At 35.6% G+C, this 25317-nt stretch overlaps 1 protein-coding gene across 3 annotated transcripts in view; it reads right to left on the reverse strand.

Moving 5' to 3' along the window:
• Window positions 1-25317, reverse strand: part of mei-P26 (meiotic P26) — a 67945-nt gene that overhangs the window by 39148 nt on the left and 3480 nt on the right. For all 3 annotated transcript variants that reach the window (XM_069824205.1, XM_069824206.1, XM_069824207.1), the window contains exons 4-6: window positions 15112-15291; window positions 7355-7495; window positions 2816-3147 (exon numbers count right to left, since the gene is read on the reverse strand). In XM_069824205.1, the coding sequence (XP_069680306.1) occupies window positions 2816-3147; window positions 7355-7495; window positions 15112-15291 (653 nt within the window). The remainder of the gene's footprint in view (window positions 1-2815; window positions 3148-7354; window positions 7496-15111; window positions 15292-25317) is intronic.

Genomic DNA, 25317 nt, shown 5'->3' on the forward strand with positions numbered 1-25317 from the left:
GAATGTTTTAAACTAACAATCTATTCAGATTTTTGCGTCCACTGATACGGTTAGCATGTATGGAACAAGAGAGCCCAATTTCAAATCCTGGTGGTGAGATTTTCCCTCAACTAATTAGAGTAAAATTGCTGGGTAACTTTCGGCGTTAGACCTTGGAGTCATTTCACCATCATAAGTCTGATTACTGTAATATGTTACTAGTCAGCAATGTATACAGCGAAAGGGGAAAAGAACTGGCCACACTATCCAATTATCTTCTGGCTTAGTTGCCTCATGAGTGATGCCTTATTCGTGTCATTTATGAGGTTCAAACCTGTCTTTAGACAGATGACTAAACAAAAACAATTACATTAATTACGCTTCCCCCTCTTTTATCATCATCTCTATTTCTTTCCCATGTTTCGAGCTTGCTCTGATGTAGAGTCAGCTGCAGGCTGCCACCGAACTTGGACCCTGTGGTATGTGGTCATTAGTTGCTGGTGGTAGGGCTATGTACCATGGGCTCTCCCTGGACTCGTGGTAGCTCATGCGACTGGAATTAAGGGACTGCAGTGATGCCTACATGAAAAGGTAAAGGATTCTGTAGATGTAGGGGAGTTCGGAGGCAGTCCACAGGAGAATCTGTAGCATGATGATGCAGCCACATACTTCGGGCAACACATGTTGTCTCTCCATTTCAGGAAATCAAACCCAGGAGGATCGTGAAGCTGGTCACCTGGTGCGGTGGTGTCATGGGTTAATTTCTTGTTATGGGGTGTACAATAGGTCAATTGTGTCAAAGTGCTTCTGTAGAAGTCTATACCCTTACTGAGGAAGAACGTGATTCAGCCATAGATAAATTGCACCACCTCCTTGTTATCTTACCATGCTGCATATGTTCCAGGAATTATCAATGCAAAGAAAAAAAAAAACCCATATTTTTAGTATTTTTCTGTTCTTAACTGTTAAGAATTTCAAACATTTATCTTCAGTTGTACTAGTACTATATTTCACAATATTCACATCTTGCTTCAAAAACATTTTGTATAGGTCTATTTCATCAAGCAATTCATCTTGATCTTTACTTTTTATATTACTGCTGAGTTCTGCAATCCATTGAAAATATGAGAAAAAATCATTGGTTTACTTCTAAAACCTCGCATGTCAATTTTCCCCAAATGTTGGATTATGGGTGAAACCTGTGTATATTTTGAATGTGCATCTGCTGATAAATTCTCATAAGTCTACAAATGTTGTTACATTTTATAAATAATAATTGCACAACAGTTGTTAGGTGGGGTACACAAAGAATAAGTAAGTTATTTTGCTCTCCTGTACAATTTACTCAAACAGACTTACGAGATCCTAGAAGTATGCCAACGATATGCAGCCTCAGTAAATTCACTGTACTGATTTAAGCCATTAAGTTTCAGTTCTTTTTTCATGGACAACATAGAAGTTCGAAAAATTCTGTGTGTGTGTGTGTGTGTTTTTTTTACTAAAAAGTTTTACTTTTCCATGTTTCAAGTTCTCTGCAACTTTGCTGCCATATATAGTGTCTCAACTTTTTTCACTGTACTGCAGCATACATCCAACTAAGAATTTAATGAATGAAGTTAAAGTAAAGATTATGGACTACAAAAAGTCCCTAAACTTGGGGACCCTTTGCTTGTGAGAGAAAATAGCACTTCAGGTAATTAAAAACATAAATGATCTCATTTGCAGCTGGTTGTAATGAAAGCAATCTTCTTTCATATTTGCTAATATTTGTCTGTGTTCAATATCCACAAGCTGACAAGAGTCTTAAATCCTTCCACAATTAATGTGTAAATACTGAAATGTCTTATTAACATTTCTTTTACTCTTATATTAACAATTGTGTCAATATCAATTGGTAAAATAGTTGATTCTTTTCAATGCATTTTGTGCAATATAAGCAGCACAATCTATTAAAAAAAAATATTTGCATTGTGTATATTTTGTCAGGACAATAGAACTAGTTACTGAAAAATGGAACACACTAGTTAAAAATGGGATATCTGGTCCCTTAATCTATCTTAATACCTAATTCCCTCTTTACCCTTTCCTATCCAGTCCTCTGACTGAACTCTTACTTTCTTCAACCCTGACGGCATTAGAGCATTCGAGGCCTAGGGGTTCATTTCCCTTTCCTTCCTCCTCTTTCTACTTTTCTGTTCCTAGTGCTGACCTGCTATAGCACTAAAATCGTCCTCCAGTAGCTTAAGGAGGGAAAGTTGGTGATCAACAAGACCTCCCAGCTAGGTCCAATGGACCCGTCGACCAACAGCAGGTGTGGTCCTCCAGACATTCTGGGGGTTGTGTGTGAATGAAGTAGCCACCAAAACGTTAAAATATGGTGTTCACTTAAATCGGCTACAACTTGCCATTTTTCACAAATCCCAAGGGAAAAATGGAACTCTCTGCATCAAAATCCACAGTTAATTCCCGATTTACCACGAAAATCGTCTGTAGCTGCATTTAGATTGGCAACAGGCCATGATTGTTTGGCCAAACACCTGCATAGAATTGGAATATATCAGTCCCCTAACTGTCCATTGTGCAACTCAAACCAAGAAATGGATTCGGAACATCTCAAAATCTGTGCTTCAGTGGCTGGTCATGATAATATCTTTGAAAAATATTGGAGTGCAAGAGGTCAAATGACTTCATTGTCAAATGCCTGGCATTAGAAAACAACAACAATCTATGTCGCCCATATGTGGAGGCACTGAAAAACAAAAATTTTTCTAATAAACTTATTGCATTTGATGCAGAATCTTGTTCATCAAGAATGGTAACAAAATGAGGCTTTTACCTGTGAAATGTATCCATTATCTTCAGTTCCCGTTTCGAATGTAGTTGCTGCAGATCCTCCAATGCCTTATCTCTACATTTCTCCAGGACTGCTTTGTAGCTTTGGAAGGTCTCCTGGATCAGATCCTTTGCGCTGTCATGTTGGACCTGCAGCTCGCTCAGGGCGTTGGCCAAATGGCTTGATGCATCTTCGCAGAACTCCACCTTTGACTTGCTCTCAGTCATCAGGCTCTGTAGCTCCTCTCGCTGGCGTTCTTCTGCTTCTGACAGACGTTCGCAGTGATGTTCTGGAGCTTTGTGCTCGTTCATAAGACAGTCATTGCAGATGGGGACCTGTCAACAGATTCTCATTACATACGATGTCCAAGGTTGCAATAGTGGAGACATTATATATTACAGTTAACAGAAGGATTTACACTAGTAGTACATTATCTAGATATGCTACTATGTGCAGATGATATGTCCTTACAGATCCAGAAGATGGCTTACAATATAACAAGCAAATCTGTGCGTCAGTGGCTAACCATGACAATATCTTTGAAAATTATTGGAGTGCAAGAGGTCAAATGACTTTATTGTCAAATGCCTGGCATTAGAAAACAACAACAATATAACAAGTTTCAACTTATGGTAGAAAAATATAATATAAACTTGTCAACATCTAATTCAAAATACATGTAATGTTTTTTTTTATCCAATGCCACCAGGTTGTCTTTTCGACATTTCTGGTCTTCTCTCCTGGCTGTGGCTTAATTGTAACCCACTTCTGAGGTTGGGGCGCCTGGAAGGCGGAGTTACATTACCCCGATGATGTGATAGGATGATTATGATAATGTAGTGCCAGGAGAGGTCTTAAATCTAAACTTAACCTAAATTCCAGACCATGGACGAACACAGGAATAATCCCCATTAAGGAAAAATTCTTGTGCTCTAACCGGGAATCGAACCCAGGACCTCATGAACTATAGCCAGAAGCTCTGACCACTAGATCATGAGGCTGGTCATACATGTAATGTAAGAGAAAACTTCTTAGTAAAATGTGTGTGAAAACTATCAAATCATCATCATGTTCTTCAAGGCTTAAGTATAATAGGGTAGATCGGGGTAATTGTAAACACTTTTCACCGATTTCAAATATATTTCAACATTACACAATCCTCAGTAACAGTAAGCATAACAAAGAAACATTGTGTTATTTTTATATCTTTCTTTTCCCTGAAAGTGGGTTTAAAATAATAAGGTTGACTTTTTTCATCTTTTAATTGCTAATTTACATTTACCCCACCTGTTTACATTTACCCCTTTGAGAGGGAAGTAACTGTAAACACCAATTTTCGCACGGGCTATCAGACACTGAACATTTTTTGTTTTGTTTCAGAAGAAAGAGCTGTACTCCTTCCAACTCCAATTTTGGTCACTGGTACATTTCGTCCCTTTAACCTATGATATATGACGATATAGAAACTCAGTACCTCTTCTGAGCTTCACGATTAACTGTAGTTACTATTTTCACATCTGTGACAACCCTCTCTAAATCCTCTACAGTGTAGTTGGGTTGGGGTCTCTCTGATTACTGAAAAGTACGAAATGTAACCATAGTAAAACATGTTTACAATTACCCCCAAGCAATTAAAACTATGGGGCAAATGTAAACACGTCATAATTTAATGAACTGAGATTATGGGAGACCTCAAAATCATTGTAATAAATGTTAACTACTATACATTACTCATAAAAACAATATATTCTTAAAAAATAGCACTGCACGTTTACTTACAATGCCAAAAATGAAGGTAAAGCAAAAATCTTTCTCAACTTTTTTTTGTAGATTCTTACAAAACATTCGTTCACAACTAAGCAGTTACTCCTATTTGGCGCCAAACTGCTGTGTAGGTTAGCCAACATGTTAATTTAAATATTCCCCCCCGAATTAAAATTTTTATACTGACAGTTTTGTATTTCTCACAGCATTTGTTTACAATTACACCCTGTTCACAATTACCCTCATCTACCATATGCCTGTTTGATTTCAGAATTAAGAGAAAACATCTCACCATCTTTTAATTGGGCGTCCTATTCTCCTCTTTCCATTTGAATTGTAATAGAGGAGATGAAATGGTAGAAAATTTAGTTCCATTCTTTTTACATGTTATTTCTATCTATTTCTATATTGTCATATAATGACATTCAAACCATTTAGTTTCAATTCATTTCTGATTTCAATGCTGTATATATGGTCAATTAAAGTGTATCCTGCTATTGATCGGATGAATATCATTTCAGCAGTCTTTATTCTTTTCTCTTCTCCTTTTGTTCACGCCCAAGTCTTGGAGCCATATGTTAACATCGGGACTGCCATTGTTTTATAAAATTTAGTGATTGTTTCTTTTCTTACTTTGCCACAGAGTCTCATCCTTATTGCACCAGTAATCTTTTGAAACCTGGATAATTTATTATCAACATCTGCAGATTTCAAATATGAAATGTTATAACCTAAATAGCAAAATTCAGAAACCTGTTGCAATATTTGGGCAAATCGCAATATAAAGAATGTAGAAGCTCCTCCCACGACCCCTTCCACTTTTCCCCTACTAGCTCACCAGACACTCTAGCAGGAAAGAGTGGAAATAGGGGTTTTGGGTGGGGTGACGTCTAGTGGACGAAAGTGTAACTGAAAAAGTGAATGCGACATCTACAAAGCAAAAGTAGAACTTCGTCCTTTTTATTCTTCCTCTCTCTCCGAGCTCCATCATCCTCTTTTTCTTTTATGTTCTTAAGACTTTGCTAAGGGTAGGATTTGATCTGTTGAACTTGTGAACGAAATGCAACGGAAAGCATGCACAGTTATAAGCAATGCTTTAGACCACTCAGCTATCAAGAAGAATTGGAGGTGGAAAGGAAAATGAATCTACTTATGTTCAATGGGGACTAGCAGAACATACTGTAGAAATGTAATGTGTGACGTTTGATGCTAGGGCATGATGTAGTCCGAAACTCTATCTCTCAAACTTACGACTCTACTCAAAATGAGGTCGTTAACAGGTGAGTGAGTTGGTGTGTGGTAATTTCAGGAAAATACGTACTACGTGAGTGTTGTATATTCAGCTAAATTCGTCAGTGTCTAATGCACATTTCATTTTAATGTGGGTTTCATTGTAATGTGATGGGTTATATAGTGTCCCAGATCACATATACGATATATGATCTAGAATAGTGTTCATATTGAAGCAAGGCAGGCAGGCAGTGAGCCACCAGGGCGGGGGGCAGACAGAGAGAGCAGCTGCCGTGTGGCAAACAAGGTGCTGAGCAGCAAGGGTAGGGATAACTTCCTCTACTTGCGTTATCTAAAATGTATTGCGATTTATCCCAATATTTTATCTTGTATTATTATTTTTGCCCTTAAATCAAATTGATATCTATCTAAATTCAAATATTAAATATATGCCACTGATTATAAGAAAGAATTTTACTGGATCACAAAAATGTGACAGAAAAAGAAACGAAACTGTTGGAAGCATTACTGGATGATACAATAAAAAAAAAAAAAGGTATCCTGCAAGATCAAATTCTATAAATACAAACTTAAATGACATCAGCATATACTATATATTAACAAAATATATTGTCGCTGTGCCTCCAAAACCCGCGAAGTATTTTTAACAGATTCTGCAGGAGAAAGAAAAAAGCATTGTCACTTTTAAGACCCTTGATTTTCAAAGCTACTTTCGGTATAATTTCAATTGTTACATGATAAAATGATGAAATTATACGAAAGTAAGCTTTGAATATGAAGGCAATTAAAAGTGACAATGCTTTTTCTTTCTCCTGCAAAATCTTTTCAAAAACACATAGCGGATTTTGGATGCGCAGCAATGATATTTTACTCTGATAGCTCCTAAATTACAAATCAAGAAGTAGATCACTTAGGAGACCCTCAAAATGGTAATAGGAGACAGCAGCATATCACTAGGTCTAACATGTGTAAGAATGATGTAATAGTGGTGTCAGCAGCAGGAGTAGAAATAATGTAGCAGAAGTGGTAGTAATAGTAGTGGTACTGATTGTAAGAGTAACAGGAATAGTATTAGTACTAGCAGCAGTAGAAGAGTAGAAATAGCGTCGATTTATTACTATTAATGATGGCAATGTAGTGAGGTGGTGGTGGTGGTGGTGGTAATGGCAGTAACTATTTTTCTATTATGTAGATGACCTAAGTTTAAGTGAGATTATGAATTAATATATTTATTGTAGTACAATATATTTTCCAGTACCACATGCAATCCCAGCTAACTAATTACAGTACTCTAAAAACTGTACATCAATTATTCAGAAATTTTCCAGTAATACTTCGGTAAATTACAGACAAATTTTCAAAATATTCTACAATTTACTCTTTCTCCCTCTCTCATAAAATACACAACATGTAAGTTGAATAATGTAACAGAAAATTGCAAAATGAAGTAAAAATTACATGAATATCAATATTTGTGAAATAGATTATGAACATAAGACTAATATTCTTTTAAATAGTACAATTTACCTGGCAAGAAAAACAGAAAAATTTCATATTTTCTGTAGAATGAGTCTCACAAAAAATTGGTTTATGAATTGGAATAGCTTCATGGGAGTTCCTCAGCTCTTCAAAAGCTACAACATGGTGATTTTCAAAGCAACGCATGAACTGCAAATGAGAAATTTCACAAGATTAATAAATGTTCTTAGAATATACTGTTATGTAAACTTCTACTAATAGTACACAGTTTTCTACATACTTTGATGAGCATTTAGATATTTCTGTTATTCCAACTGACATATCTACAATTAAAAATACAACAAGAAATTGAATTTTTGAAAACAAAAATTTAATCATCTGTGTAATCTTATTATCTTCTGATGCAACAAAATGACATATATGCTACAAAATATAATTTTTTGCTATGTTTAACAATATAGAAATATGATCTACTTAAAATATTACATTGACTTTAGTGAGGTTTTTCTTAAATGCATCAGTGACATAAAACAAACCAGATTTACTTTTATTGTAATAATATAATTATTTCAGTTCTAATTAACTTTTACAGACATAGGCTAAATATGGACGCAGATAATGGAATTTAGAATTTAAATTGCTAGCAAACATTTCGAAATGTTACTTACTCCATTCGGTAATGCCAGTCAACATATTTAGAACTGCTAACTGGTAGATGTTATTCAGATATATTTGTTTCTCCATAAATGAATGCGGACAAAATGAACCAACCTCCTTATGACTACTTTAGTTCTGTACAGCTTCGTAATAGATCACAGGAAGGTTTTTTGCAATAAAGATACCATGCAATTTCCTTACTATGAAGTGTGATATTCAGAAAGTAGCAGCTACAAAACTTGTAGTTTTAAAAGAGCTATGTGTGAACAAAGTTTCCTCTGATAAAGTCTTAGTACTTTCAATATTGGTTTAGTTGAAACTCTTGCAGTGGTTGCGAGTAGTCTTGCCACCCACAATTAAATTTGTCATTTATATCTATTGTTGTTTCCATATATTTTAATGCATTCCATTATGAAAATGAACTAGCTTCGGTATTTATTAAATGTCCCGAGAAGACAAGAGTGTATGTGAAAAAAAAAAAAAAAAAAAAAAACACACACACACACACACACACACACACACACACACACACACACACACACACACACACACACACACACACACACACACACACACACACACACACACACACACACACACACACACACACACACACACACACACACACACACACACACACACACACACACACACACACACACACACACACACACACACACACACACACACACACACACACACACACACACACACACACACACACACACACACACACACACACACACACACACACACACACACACACACACACACACACACACACACACACACACACACACACACACACACACACACACACACACACACACACACACACACACACACACACACACACACACACACACACACACACACACACACACACACACACACACACACACACACACACACACACACACACACACACACACACACACACACACACACACACACACACACACACACACACACACACACACACACACACACACACACACACACACACACACACACACACACACACACACACACACACACACACACACACACACACACACACACACACACACACACACACACACACACACACACACACACACACACACACACACACACACACACACACACACACACACACACACACACACACACACACACACACACACACACACACACACACACACACACACACACACACACACACACACACACACACACACACACACACACACACACACACACACACACACACACACACACACACACACACACACACACACACACACACACACACACACACACACACACACACACACACACACACACACACACACACACACACACACACACACACACACACACACACACACACACACACACACACACACACACACACACACACACACACACACACACACACACACACACACACACACACACACACACACACACACACACACACACACACACACACACACACACACACACACACACACACACACACACACACACACACACACACACACACACACACACACACACACACACACACACACACAGTAATTAATTTCAGCAGGTTATTCATTGAGATATTTCATATTTCTGAAGGGAAAAACCGCAGAAATGAGAAAAACGTATAAGTAAAATGGCATTTAATAACATCTGAAACAGCAGCTGAAGGCTATATGGGGAGAACAAGTTAGTCAGTTTAATAGTAAAATTTTCACAAGAGAATTTAGAACTTCAGTTAGCCAGCCATCTTTGCATCTATAATACAGTACTCAAATTTATAACACATATCCTTGAAGAATGTAAGATTATTGTAGCAAATCTTAGACACTTAGAGCCAAAGCTGGCTGATATATTACATTTCAAACTCCAATACAGAAAATTTGTATTGTACTGACCTACCTTGTTCTTCCAGTGTGACTTTCACTTAACAGCATGTGATTATTTTACAAAAAGTAATTTATTTTGGATTGCTTACTTCTAAGAAATAAACAATGACCTCAAACTGTGATAACTGTTCCATGATTTGTTCAGTTACTTCATAGTGTATTCTAAGATGTTTCACAGTTTCTAAAGCAATAACAAAAACTGGTGGAGGAAGCATGAGATACTTCGAATTTCCACGAATTTTAGCGGACCGCACCTTAACAATGAATAAAACCTAATTTAAAGCAAAATTGATTTAGATCATATAAATGATATTCCGTATATCCTGGGGTTTAAAATACGATCATGTAAATGTAAAAAACGTAAAAATGGAAAACGTATAACCGAAATAAATTAACATGGAAGATATACGAATTTTTTTGTGAAACATATAAAAGAAGTTTTAATGTTAACTTAAAAATGTTAATACTGTTACATAAAACATGGTGAATATGAACAGATAACTATCCTTCTGTATAAAATTGTCTCACAAAACTGGCGTTGTGTATTCTTTTATATAAAACGTAAAAAATTTTACTTAGTAAAAAAGTATGAAATTTTCGGGGGAGAGGGGAGATTGTCTCTGAACCATGACCTAAATTCATCGAGTGATGGAAATTAAAAGCTATTGAAAAAATTGATGGGATCATATTTTAAGAATGACCAGGGATAGTTATTTGTGTCAAGCGTCGGACAGCAGGACCCTAATCATTATTATTATTATTATTATTATTATTATTCCACCAATGCATTTACAAGTAAATTCATCTGTAATTTTTATGAATTATGTGAATTGTGTTTTACAAAACTATGATGTACAATAATGTATTTTATTATTCTATACTTACAAATTACAAGTGAATATCAGTTCACACTATATGTACAATTATACAGTTTTCTCTACCACTGAAAGGAAACTAATATAAGAATACCTTTAAACAATTTTATTAGTATTACATCAACATATAATTTAAGAAATATGTAGGAGTGAAAGTAATGGGGACAATAATGATCATAAGAGTTTGTAAAGAATGAATAGATTTCCAATTTAAAACAGAATAATATGAATATGAACGTTTTAGGTTAAGTGCTATAGAGGTGAGAGAACAGAAGATTGCTGCTTGAATTAAATTTAACGGAGGGGGGCACTATGACCCAGCACTGCGACCTGTTAAGATCTATTGCGCTGACCCTCTGGTGACGTATTCCCAAACCCACACTGGTTGACCACACTAAGGTTCTCTGTGTGCCCAGGTTTCGAGCAGGCAACCCCATTCTTTCCTAGGCCAACACCCTCCATGCGCCACCAGCCAGTGTTCAGGGAATGCTACGGAATGATAACGAAATGGTAATGGAATGGTGTAAATGCCTAATTTGGGGAAAAATGAGAGAACCCCAGGAAAAACCCCACTGTGACCTTGTCTGCCACAAGTGTCACTATGGATTTTTTCAATAAAAAAATCCCAGACCTGACCAGGAATCGAACCCAGGCCACCTGCGTGACAGTCTGAAGGTCTGACCATTCAGCCACCGCAGAGGGATAAGATTGTTGCTAGCACAGACTGTTGAATAAAATTAGTACTACTGCAATTCATATGAAGTCAAAAACTAGTCAGCCATTCCATGAAAAGTGAACCTGTTTTAGGATATTTCTATTTTTTAGCTAGGAACATAATATATTATATACGAAATTAAAGCTGAAAGCTTATATGTTCCAATGTCAGTACTGATTTGATTTGTTCTGCAAACAGGGTAAGTAATTATTAAATTTGTATGTAACCAGAATATCTGATTTCTTGAAAAAATAACAGTAGTTATTTAAAACTCACAGCTGACACACATGGTTACTACCCTCCAAAAGTTTGATGGTGTTCGGGTAAAGGGGGTTTTATGCAAATGGAGTTTATTCCCAAGGTGAATACACAAATTAAATTCTACAAGTGGGTGTGTAAAAAAACAAAATAGGTAATAATTTTCATTATCTCAAAGCTCATTTTTATGACTTATCTCCCTTTACCCAAACACCATCGAGTTATTCTCCAGTGTATTACTAGTCTGATGAAATAATATTATTCATGCTGTTACTGTTATTCAGTAAAGAAGTATGAGCTGTCTGAACCACAATGAAAAAGAATAAAGGTGTGTACAAGTGACGCCGTATTAATGATACACATATAGGAGACTGCATGCTTCAATGCATTACGCCTATAATAAGGTTACATTCATCTCTCTTACTTCTAATATCATATTTAAGGAACTGTGGCAAAAATTAATGTTACTAAAATATTTTTCTGAACTCTGTTATAATATTACCATGCAATTCCTAGTTTATAGTGTATTTTTGATAATACGAGGCGCATCCAGAAAGTAAGTTTCTGTATTTAAAAAAAAAAAAAGAACACACACTTTCAAGAAAACATTTATTGGCAACAGGTACAGCAATGTTTCAGCTATTTTTCAACATAGCCACCATCAGAATTGAGACACTTGTCATATCGTGGGATCAACTTTTGTATCCCTCTGTCATAGAACTCTGCCGCCTGTGAATGGAACCAGCGTGTGACAGACATCTTCAGCTCTTCGTCGTTGCCAAAACGCTCACCAGAGGACAGGAATTTCTTGAGGTGCAAGAAAACGTGAAAATCGCAGGGAGCAAGATCAGGACTGTAGGGTGGATGATCAAACAACTCCCAGCCAAATTCCGTCAAAACAGCTGCTGTGTGCCGAGCCGTATGTGGACGAGCATTGTCATGGAGGAGTACAACACCTGCAGTAAGCATTCCACGCCTCTTGTTTTGAATGGCACATCGCAATTTTCGCAGTGTTTCACAGTAATGGTCAGCGCACTGTTTCATCTCTTGGAAGGAAGTCAATGAGCAGAATGCCCTTCCTGTCCCAGAACACCGTGCACATCACTTTCCGTACCGACAGCGTCTGTTTGAATTTCGTCCTGACCGGAGATCCACTATGCCGCCAATGCATTGACTGCTGCTTGGTTTCTGGGGTGAAGTGCGAAATCCAAGTCTCATCGCCCACGACGATCCTGTCGAGGAACTCGTCGCCGTCATCGTAATACCGTTGCAGAAATGTCAGTGCTGCTCCTAAATGTTGCATTTTGTGTTCGGGTGTCAGGTTTTTCGGCACTCACCTGGCACACACTTTTTTGAACAGCAGGTGCTTAGTGACAATCTCATGCAACAAGGATCGCGATATCTGCGGAAAATGGCTGCTCAGCTCCGTAATCGTGAAGCGATGGTTCTCCATGAAGCACTGCCGCACCAGCTCAACACGATCATCATTGATGAGGGACGGTCGTCCACTGTGCTCTTCATCATGGACACTTTGACGACCTTCGGAAAACTGCCTACACCAGCGACGCACCATCTGCTTACTCATGATGTTCGGCCCATAGACCTGACAGAGCTGCCGATGAATTTCAATTGGCGCAATGCTTTGTGCATTAAAGAACTTTATCACCGACCGAAACTCGCAGGTGGCGGGAGAAGGAATAAGAGCTTCCATTTCGGACCACTGCTGCCATGCTACTGGCACCAGGCGGGACCTGTCCGGCTGGCATATGATTGATACGTCATAGATCTGTTACGCATGCGCAATTGACACAGCTAATTATGTTTACTTTCAAGGGGGAAAAATTGGGAAACTTACTTTCTGGATGCACCTCGTATAACACGAGAAAAGTTTTTTTTTCTCAAAGCATTCCTCAGTCATTCCATTGTTACTGTCCAGGCGTTTACACACTTTAAGAGTCATCAAATTCATTGTTAAATATTTGCAAAAGTGTTAATTATGTGCATTAATTATCTTTAAACAGTACTAGTCTGTAATATATTTCAAATCTCATGTCAATATTGGGCATACAAGAATGAAAAAAAATGACCCTATTATGGTTCAGACTCGTACAAAAGGCTATATAGGCCTGTGCCACTTTGAAACAACCATGCAAAACTCTGAGAGTTGTCACAATTTTACAGTAAGACGTGACATACAAGAACGCTGGTTGGACTTTATTGAGAAGCAAGAAAGCATATGGAATATATCCAAGCATTTGGACATTAGATTACTACGTACTACTATTTCTTTGTACATAAATGTTAAAGGATAACTTGACAACATTGCTCATTCTCAAAACATATTACAGTCCAGACATTTGCCGTAATGGTTCAGATACTGTGTAACTAACCCAAATGCAAATAATTAACTAGCTTAATATACTTACTTCCAGAACTAATATAAATGTTGATGACAAATATCTATCTATAATATACTTACTTAACAAATTGAGAAACAAAACAAGTCATTACAATAGATGCTTTACAAAATTAAGAAACTATGAATTCTCATAAAACAAACTGAGAAACTTAAAAATCAATACAGGATTTACAAAACTGATAAACAATCACAAAGGAGAAGTATATGTGAAACATACAACTCCATACTTTACAATAAGTTTCAGTTGTAATTCGTAATGATAATGTATTATATCATACTTTTGTGGAATAGGGTCCAGGCAGACGAGACATTGGAACCCTTAAAACAATATGGTCTGATCAAATTTAGCTTCGGAATGAGTCAAAGGGCCAAGATGATGAGAAAAACTAATTTAGCCACTTCTATTACATCAAAAACGTAACTATAAATTGGAATGAAGGGCGAAAACAGAGATGCAAAGATGAACTGAACTATAATATGGAAAAACAAAGGCTTTTATGTAAACAGCTTGCAACTTTGTCTTAAACTTGCAGTTCTTTGGCTGCAAGGCATAGAAAGCAGTATACCACTCTCAGCTTTTGGCTTGTGTGTGCACATAACACACAAGTTTTGCTGCTTTCAGAGAAACGTTACATAGCAAAAGTAATCACATATGATTCAGAATTTCAATTCTGATCTACAATTTACCATTCCAGAAGCGAAATTCCTACTCCCAAAAAAGTGTATCAATTCCTTTAGTAATCTAACTACCATGCGCTTTTGCTTGTAGCATAGTGGGTGATGTGCTTACTTAGTCTACCTAGAGTTTTGTTCAGACATCTATAATACAGCATCCACCAAATTCCATGTTAATTTCAGCATCTATACATAGCCACGTAAGAATTTTTGACCCTACAGTAACCTCACTGTTAACAACATTGAAAGTTTAGCATACATTATAGTATTACATTTTCACAATAACTGGCTTTTAGTAACGCACTTACCTGGTGCGCTGTGTTGCAGTTAGGGCAGAGGAAATTGGCACAATCTGAGCATCGTGCCACAGCTTTCTCCTTGGCCTTACAACTAGTGCACAGCACTGCCATACTCTCAATGGCCGACATATCCAGAATGTTAGTGAGAACATAATCACATGGAAGGGAGCCAGCTCCCTTGCTACCCACCTGCAAAGCATTCAATTCCACTGTTTTACTTATATTCCCAGTGCCAAGAGCAATAATATGATTTCTTCCTTGCTTATATCATTCAGATATGGATAACACAAAAAATGTGACTTGCAGTAGACAATGAAAATCTTCATTCAAACAATCTAAGAATTAAAAAAAAAAATAAATAAATAAAAAGAAAATAATTTAACATTTTTACAGAGTAACCGAAGTCTGCTCGTCTTTATGTCTATGATACATAAACTATGATTAAAAGGCTATTTCAAAATTCAAACAGTAGAAATGGATATTTGTAGTTTCAGGGTAACAATGAAGGACGTAAAGAACAAAAGTACAGATCCAGAAACAAAATTTGGACAACGTGAATTTTCCAAGTTTCAGTTTTAACATGCTTACTGGGCATGCACAGTATGTTATAACTAGAACTTGGAAAATTCAGGTGGCTCAAATTTTGTTTCTGGGTCTGTACGAAGTCAAGTGTTCTAGATTTTTAACAGATAAAATTAAGTAATACAGAAATTAATGAAAACACCATTTCGATCAAGAGCTACATAGAAATACTATCAAACAGCACTGAAATGCTGACCTATGAGAACAAGATGGAAAGAGCAACCAAAGTAAGATAAATAAAGGAATATTTGTTAAAGAGATACGGAAGGGCAATTATTGTTCAATTCTTGTTTGTAGATGATAATACGGACAACATTCTAAATGGAAACAACTTTTTTAACGACTATATTTTCATTGCACTAGAAATTAACATATATACAGGATGTAACTAAATGGGTTTTACAGACTCAAAAAATTATTACAGACAGGACAAAAACAGACCATATTATGTACGAGCAGGCCTATATAATTATTGCCCTAAAACATTATCCGACGAAAATCAACACTTTATGAAGGTATACTGATCAAAATAATAAATGTACATTTACCAAAACCAAATTCTCGAAGTGTTGTAAAAAGAGTGTAGTATATTTCATATTTATTTATTCTGTTCTAGAATACCAAAACAGATGCTACAGTACATTACCAGAGCAAGATGACCTTTGGGTCGACCATTCCAAAGCTGGCAGACTGTAACAGACCACTAGGTCTATTACTTGACAGGTTGATATGATTTATTCTGTTAATCTGTCATAATAGCTGTTAGAAGTGATGGCCAATAATAATGGTGCCAAAATACTTACCCAGTATTTTCAAGGTCATGGGGGAAAAAGGCCATAAAATGTGATTCAAGACAGGATAGCTAAAGAAAACTACACCAGAGGAAAAAGCAGCAATCTTGAATGTAAACAGAGAGCAGCCTTCTTACAGCTAGAATCCAAAGAGAGCCAGATCTTTATTGCAATGTTACTACTGTGAGAAATTTACATAATATTAACATCCATCATAGAAGGTAACTGTGAAGGAAAATTTGTCTGATGAATATCACAATATTCGTGTTGGATTCACCCTTCGATATACTGTATATCTACATGTAGGCCCCAAGCATTTTGAGATGTCATTCAATGAGGAAGTTGTTTCATCTGATGCAGACAGTGAGATTTTTCTGTGGCATCCAGGAAACACCAAATATGATTTAGAACATGTCATTGCTATACAAAGAAGTGGTTGACTGAGTGTTGCGGGTGTCTCCAAGGATGGATTCTGAGAAATAAATCCAGATATTAGAAGAAGGTATGCTTTCTAGTGTGCACACGGTGTAACCTGAAAATGAACTACGTGTGTTTTTGTGGAGGACAATAGTAGTGTTCATGCTCCTAGGACAGTGATGGGGAACTGAGCATCATGGTTAAAAAGTCAATTTCAACCCCATCCAAGGTTTAGCACCATTTGTTTATGAAATAGCGGCGCGGTACATTGACTCAGCATCAACATTGCAGTGGCATGTACTTAGCATTGAATCATCATCATCGTCCTTGCAGGCCTAGTGGCCTGTTACGGTCTCCGTCAATCTTTTCAGGGGTGTTCCAAAGATCGTCTTCCATGTGGTATATAGTGGAGAATTTGTTTTGGGAGTCTGGAACGGTCCATCCTATTGACATGGTTAAGCCATTTTTGTCTATAGTGGTTGAGAAGTTCATAAATTGGTGTAATTTTCAATTCTTTTGTAATTAGTTCATTCCTTTTGTGGTCAAGCAAGCTGTAGCCAGCAGTCCTCCTTAGAAATCTCATTCCCGCAGTTGTTAGGCATTGAACATCTGAGTTTCGGACAGTCCAGGCCTCACTACCATAAATGAGGACAGGTCTTGCTAGAACTTTATATGCTTTTGACCTGGTATGTTTTTGGGTTTTTGTAGTTGTGAAAACCTGGTTGATGGTTCTTAAGGCTCCACTAAAATGTTGAATATTTTCAGATACATCAGTAACAGGTAAATATGTCAAATTATAACTTAAATATTTAAACGAGTTTACCTGTTCTAACGTATGGGTCCCAATGCAAATTTTACTCCTAACGGGCTGTTTACCTTGGAACACCATAATTTTTGTTTTGTTTGGGAAAATTTTCATATTGAAATTTTGTGCTATTATATTCAAATGATATATTGAGTATTGCTGCTCATCTTCATTTGTAGCAAAAAGAACCTCGTCTGCATATAATAATGTATCTAGAGTACAATTTCGGAAGAGCAGGATGTTTCCATGAATTGTTAGTTGCCAATGTCTAATGATGGAGTTGATATATATATTGAATAAAAGTGGTGAGAGGGGGGCATCCTTGACAAACTCCACAATTTATCGGTCTCCATTTGGTATGTTCTGATCCAATAGTAATTTTGATAATAATATTGTGGTTATATAATTCGTAAATTGTTCTTACAATTGCATAGCATTGAATATGGCAGAAAGTTCTTATGTTTGATGCTAAGATGAACAGTGACAATCAATAATGGCTTGACAAATTCATCACGAATTACTTTGCAGATATAAAACATACACGTGCAACTAATGTAGTCAATTCTGACTCACATTTAGTATTGATTACAATTAGACAACAGTAACACAATAATTATACATATAGTATGTTACAAGCTCTTTGGGACAAATATTCTCCACCGCTGTTAACATATTCCTTGACAACTTCGCACTCGGAAAAACATTTTTAGCAATGTGCTGACGTATTCGATAACGCACAGACTGCACATCGTACTTTATCTTCAGTTGAAGGTTCAACATCAGCTCGTTTTTCATTTAACAGTCTTTCTTTTAGTTAAACTCGTCTTTTATGTTCCAGACCTAAAGATATCAAAATACGACAATAATAGCCTAATAATAATATGAGAGGAATATGTTGAATATAAGACTAATTGAAACATGTTCGATAATCCAAAAATAAATATTCCAATATGTACCTGAAAGTATCTGTTCTTCATGTACCTGCAGATGAAATGAAATACCTCTGTATGTTAAAATGGCATATAGAACACATTTTAAATGAAAAGATTAAACATTATGGTTTTCCATCTTGAGGGGAGAAAAAATACTTTACTTCCCATTCATCATAAAAATTAAACCTTCATTTCGAAGTCATCTTCTTTATTTAACTCGATAAGCAAACACAAGGTTCATAGAGAGTAATGGGTCAATGCCCGTGATCACAGCAGAGGGGGTCAAGACCACGTGCTCGGCACTGGCATTGGACTGGGTTGAAGGAGAAAAAGAGGGTAAGGTACTCAGTGAGAACATGTTCTGCATCGCTGTCCTAGAACTAAGTTGTGATCTGAATGGCATCCTGAAATTTCAGTTTTTGACTGGCCAAACACAAAAATGCAGATTTAGATGTCTGTTCTAGCATCCCAATAGTACTTCGTTAGATGGGTTGGTCATCTCTTTGGATTTTGGTTGACAATGTAGTAGATGTTTTCCATTTATTATAGTGACTGGTTGTTTGCAGATGATACAGATATGGAAATAAAATTTGGAGCTTCCTTAATGTATAAGTTTCGCTTACAACACACTGCACATATGCAGTAAACAAGAGCCCCTGTATATATGCTAGAGTTGTGGACAGTCATGCGAAATTGTTGCTTACATGAAGGTAGATTCCTATCAAGATTCACTCCAAATTTTAATTCCGTACCTGTACATTGAAATGATGTGTAGATGTTCAATCTGTGAGGATGACAGAACTTATATGGAAAATTATGTTGAACTAAGAAGAGAGAGGACAAAACAATGACTGATCTTGTGAATGAAGTTTGGGAAAGAGGCTGAGATCAAACTTTTGCTGATCATTAGTTGAATTCATGAACAGAAGATTACCGTAAATGCTGTGATAGATCAACGTGACTGTAGACTCATTTCCGAACATCTGAGACTGTTAAATATGTTCCAATGTTCCAATAAGGGTGTAATAATTTAGTCTGTTCTATTTCCAAATTGATTTAAGTTCATATGTTGGTATTAGTTTTTGTTTATTTTAAAACATTTTATTAACTGTGATAGTTATGTAACTTCTGAGTGAAATGAAAATGCCAACAAAATGAGTCCAGGATCCAACACTGGCACTTACCCAGCATTTGCTCTTAATGAATTGAGGGAAAGCACTAAAAACAATCTCAACCAGGTACTGTAATTTGTTCCAACCAGAATTTGAACGCAGACCGCCCTCAGACATGAAGACCACTACTCCACTTGGTGGACTGGTAATAGTTAAACAATTGAAAGTTACATTTCATTTATCATATTGTTGGGTTATTTTTAGATGATAATGTAGGTAATGATTTAGTTCATGTTTCGAATTTTATTGTGCATGAATTATTCATTCCACGTTAATAATTATGAATATGTTTTTAAAGTGGTGTTATAAAATAAAAATTTATTATTATATGACTCGTGTACCTATTAAGTACAGAAATGGAGAATAATAATTCAAAATAGAACTTAAATGTAATTCTTATTTCGGCTAATTTTCCTGTGATATTAGAAATGATATGCTGGCTGGACAAATCTTGTGCACCTTAAATTGCTCGGCTAACAACTCTATCCAATTATGCAGGAATACGAACTCTTGGTTAAGAGTTAGAAATTTGCATGCAATAGTGGTAGAAGTCTTCCAGTCTTTAAAGGTTAAACAAATAGTAGAAAAATTCCAGGAATAACAAGTGTACAGTTAGTCAAAAAATAATTTGTACCGGTAGCTCAAAAGGTCACAAATATTTCTAAAATCATAAGTCTGATAGCTTTGTTGACTAGTAGCGAATTTAAAGTCATTCTACTATTTTAATAATGCTCTTTTCTGGAAGACCCTTGCTGAAGTTGAACTCCTGAGTAGACACTGTCTTGTAGCATAGGGGTAACATGTTTGCCAACAAGATGGAGACCCCATTTGTAATCCTCATTCTGGTGCTATGTCTGTAATAGTACAGAGCTCTATCCAACAATATAAAATTGACAATGCTTAAATATTCTCTGATCAACTAACTGCACAAACAGAAGATGCCACTTATGACTGCCTAGACAAGCTTATTTTTATCAACCCAGTGGAAGCTCAGACACCAGACACCCTACAACTACTGTACACCTTTCAGGAGAGAGAGAAAAAAAAAAGGAGAAATGTGAACTGAGACACCTGCAGCATGACATGATAGAATGAAGACACTACTAATCATTCTAAAATCTTTCCTCCCATACTTACAATTAAGTGCACAGTCTATCTTACAGTGAACAAGTACTGTAAGCTTTAGAGTCAGATATAAAGCTTATAGTTCGAGTCTTCTTTATACCTTAAGAATGAAACCTAACCATTTTCCCTATTATTACTACATATTACAGTGATTTTGCAGTTATCAGGTCGAACTGTCCTTTACCAACTTTGTATCGAATTTTGTTACTGAAAAAATACTATAACTGGCAAATACTTTCTAATTGTTGTGTTCACAGCATCACTTGCCTTTGAAGAAGCTGTCAATGTTCATGAAACTGAAGTTACTACAGAGTGTTGAAATTTGAATATAATTAATAATATTAATAAATAACATAGTAACAAATTGACGTTGGCAGTGTTGTCGGTATAGCGCTGGCATTCTATGCTCAAGGTTGCGGATTTGATCCCAGCCTAGGTCGATGGCATGTGTGTTTAAATGCGATAGACTCATGTCAGATTTCATGCAAAAGGGTTGTTAAAATCACTGTTAGGTTCAAAATCCCTTCTATCTGCTAACAGTTACTTTCAAAATCCTCTATATACATTAACCAATGAGAATGTAGAGATTTAGTGGCAAAACAAGGTGGTCGTCTGTTGTTCATAATGTCTCATTACATCTCGCCAAAATATTGTAAAAAAAATTGTACAAAATTGTAAAAATTGTAATTGTAATATTGTAAAATTTTGACTTGTTCCACATCTTAAAGCTTCATTGCTCATGTAAGATCTATGGAATAAAATGAATGAATGAATGAACCAAATCTAACAAGCTTCTCTTAATCTGCCGCTTTTATGATCGTGCATCATGAAGGAAGGGTATGAAAGGAAGATAATTTGAACATTATTCTGTCATTATATCAATTACTGAACACCATAACAGATGTATTCTGTAGGACCACAAAATTAATCTTTATGTAGATTCCTCGAGCAACAGTGCATATTACTGTGGATTCCTGGCCACCAAATCACTCAACTGAGTGTGCTCCTTGTATAATAACAGTTGACAATATAAAATGTCAACATACATGTCGAACTTGGAGTCAGGCCACAAAGGGAAAAACACTGAAGAAGAGGGATTCGATCTGGTGCTGTGGACTGAACTTCGGCATAGTTTAATGGTTAGAGCACTTAGTATGTAGAACCAAGGACTGGGGTTCGATCCCTGGCATTGGAGAGAATTTTTCTCCTCTAATATCAATTGTTACCATAACATATATTCTGTAGGACCTAAAAATTAATCTTTACATAGACTATGAATGAATGTTTGAACTCAGTGAAGTGTCCGGTACCTGAAGAAATAGGATTTATTCCTGAAATCTCTGAAAGTATTTCGTCATGCAGTCTTGTTTACAGAAATTTGAGATAATTGCTTTCATTGTCAGAATTAATTTATGGCTAGTGTTTACAGGATGTAAAAAAAAACGTGATGTAATTGGTTGGAATGTTCGCTTTTGCTGGATCATATATAAACTGATACATTTCTCTTGAATAGTGAACATTCACACAATCCTGAACATAGTCACTCACCCAAGTGTTTCATAATGTTGTTTGTCAAAGCCAGGAGTCATTCTGGGGATTCAGTTTTCACAACTGATCATTCAGGAGTTTAATTACAGTTGTAATTAAAATTCATTGACAGTTACTGAAGATTATTTTGTTTTAAGCAAAATTCCTAAAAATGCTGTGTACGAAAACAGTAGAGATCTAGAACTGTTCCTTCTTTTGAAGTTAAACAAAATATTAATACTGGTTTTAAGGCAGGTAAACAAATTGTGAACATAATACGCACTATATATGATGATTAAAACTATAATTGATCACAACATAAGTACAAAAACTTGGAAAAATAGATAATAACAAAGTAAACTAATGAAAGCTCGTGATGAAGTATAGTGAAAATGAAGTATTTACAAATTAAATTCGATGTTTATTAAATTTACAGGAAGTCCTACAAGAAAATATACTATTGCATTTTATCATTTTTGTTTAAATTATATCAATTTGATATTGTGGGATAATATTTTTGAAGTACATAATTTGGTTTAACGTTATAAGCTACAAGAAAGATGTTTATACGTGATGAGAAACAATAACATGGATTTAAGTAAGTAGATTATCATAATTTCGAAAACCATTGCAGTCTTACAGAATGAATTAACGAGAATAATAAATTGGAACTTCCTTGCATATACATCCACATAAAAGTCTTTATAAAAATACCTTCCATAAAATCTTAATACATAAACAACGTAATTTTAGTTCCTTTTCATTATAAAATGCTATTCAATATCATAAGTCTGATCATCAAAGATAAACTTGATACCTAACAGCATATAGGACGAAGTCGAAATTCATAAAATAATATAGACTTAAACTGATTATGCACATAGACTACGTTGTTGTAGTGTGATATTTCTCATGTTTGCAGCAATATTTTTACAAATGCACCTTTTATCACTTTTTAATGCAAAAAAATGTGGTGTCATCTGAAAATGGTGCATGATATAGAATTATATTTACTTATTTTACGTCAATATCAAACTAATTAGCTCCAACATGTATATCGAATGTTAAACAAAACACCAAAAGCAATATTGAATTCTAATCCAGCAGGAAGAAGGTCATTAGCATGTCCTAGGAAATGGTAGAAAGAAAACTTTAAAGGACTACAATCTATGATGATCATCATGATGGATGAAAGAAAGGGCATACCCTACTCAAACTTAAAGTAATCCTGCATTTTCAATTATTTGGTTCGTAACAATATAAATAGGCCTATCGTACCAACATCAACAAGGTATAAGAACTCAAATGTGCATGGCTGGCATTCCTTTTTTATTCATTTCAAGAAAATCATTAATCTTAACAATGGAAGGAAAAAACAAAGATTTCTGGATAGATCTGCAAACTGGTAAATAAAATACAAAATGGCAATATACTTGCAATTAGGTTCAAAATTTATTTCTCGAATGTCTTTCTTACCTATAAGAAAAAATTGAAAATGATATTGATAGGTACCTATGTTTAGATATAGGCTATTTGAAATATTTTTGTATATTTACTTAGCAGAAAGAGCATTTACGATTTGTTTTAATAATTATTTTCTGTTAATTACCGAAGTCTCGATCGTTAGCCAGAGACATCTTTTTTTAATTTGAGAGCAGTTATAGCACACATTGACGAAATGTTATTGGCACTTTCAGTGGAAGCACCTCATAATCATCCAATCATTGTAATGCAATGGTTTGGTACTACTTTAGGAAAAGAATTTTTTAGCGGAAACTTACTTACAGAATAAAACTCTGTAAAACATACTAAAAAGTGCACTGATAAATGTAGTCAGATATCCAGAATCTCCTGTACCAATAGCTACATCATGAATTCACAAATGACATAACGGTTCAGTGTTAAATGAGGGGTGGACGGGTAATGTCTAAACAGAAGAAAAGAAAGTCTGATATTCAGACAAGTTTGCAGGTATGGTTTCGAAAATTATTTAGATTATCTCAGGAAGTTAGCATCTTGTACAATTCACAGCAAGGATCAACAGAACAATTTACATTTCCGACCATGGATGCCTGTAAAATTTTCCCAAAGGGAAAATAAGTAAATTACACAATAGTGGCATCCATTATATGAGACCACATTACTTTCAATGAAAAGTTAGTGTAAAATCACAGATTTTTAACAACGTCCATAAATTGAAAAGCCTATGGGCATAGTTTTTGTATTAAATGTCAAGAAATGAGACAAAATTTAAATATATATTCTAAATTTATTAAACATTAATTTTATTGAGTTATATAAAAAGAGATTATATAATTGGAAATACAGTGAAACCTGTTCAAATCAGAACCTGAATAATCCGGAATCCTGTCTATTTCGGAACAATTTATTGGTCCCGGCGAAATTTGTATGTATTATGTGTAATTTTTCCTGAATAAAACGGAAACTGTCCAATGCGGAAACAGAAACTGTCTGCTATTGTTCAAAACGGAAATAATATTTTGGACACACTACAGTATATTTTGTAACTATATTTTGAAACAGCGTGTAATTTCAAGGAATATACGAAATATGTAGGTCACTAAGATAAAAACAAGTTTTCTTTGCAAACTTTTAGAGGGTACGAGGGTGTGTTGGCCTGTCGGTCATAAATTTTATTACCCTGTTGACTAGGAAGACGAGTCCCTCCAAATATTTTCAATGCTTCACACCCGTTTACTGTCGTAGCTAAATAGAGCGCAAGTGTAGTGATTTCCAGGTAAAAAAAAAAGAAAGTTGCATAAAATGTGGCATTAACATTAAGTGATGAAATAAAAGTTATCGAAATAAAGGAAAATTAGAAACAAAGTCTATGTGAATTAATG

The sequence above is a fragment of the Periplaneta americana genome, chromosome 4, assembly GCF_040183065.1.
Source record: "Periplaneta americana isolate PAMFEO1 chromosome 4, P.americana_PAMFEO1_priV1, whole genome shotgun sequence".
NCBI lineage: Eukaryota > Metazoa > Arthropoda > Insecta > Blattodea > Blattidae > Periplaneta > Periplaneta americana.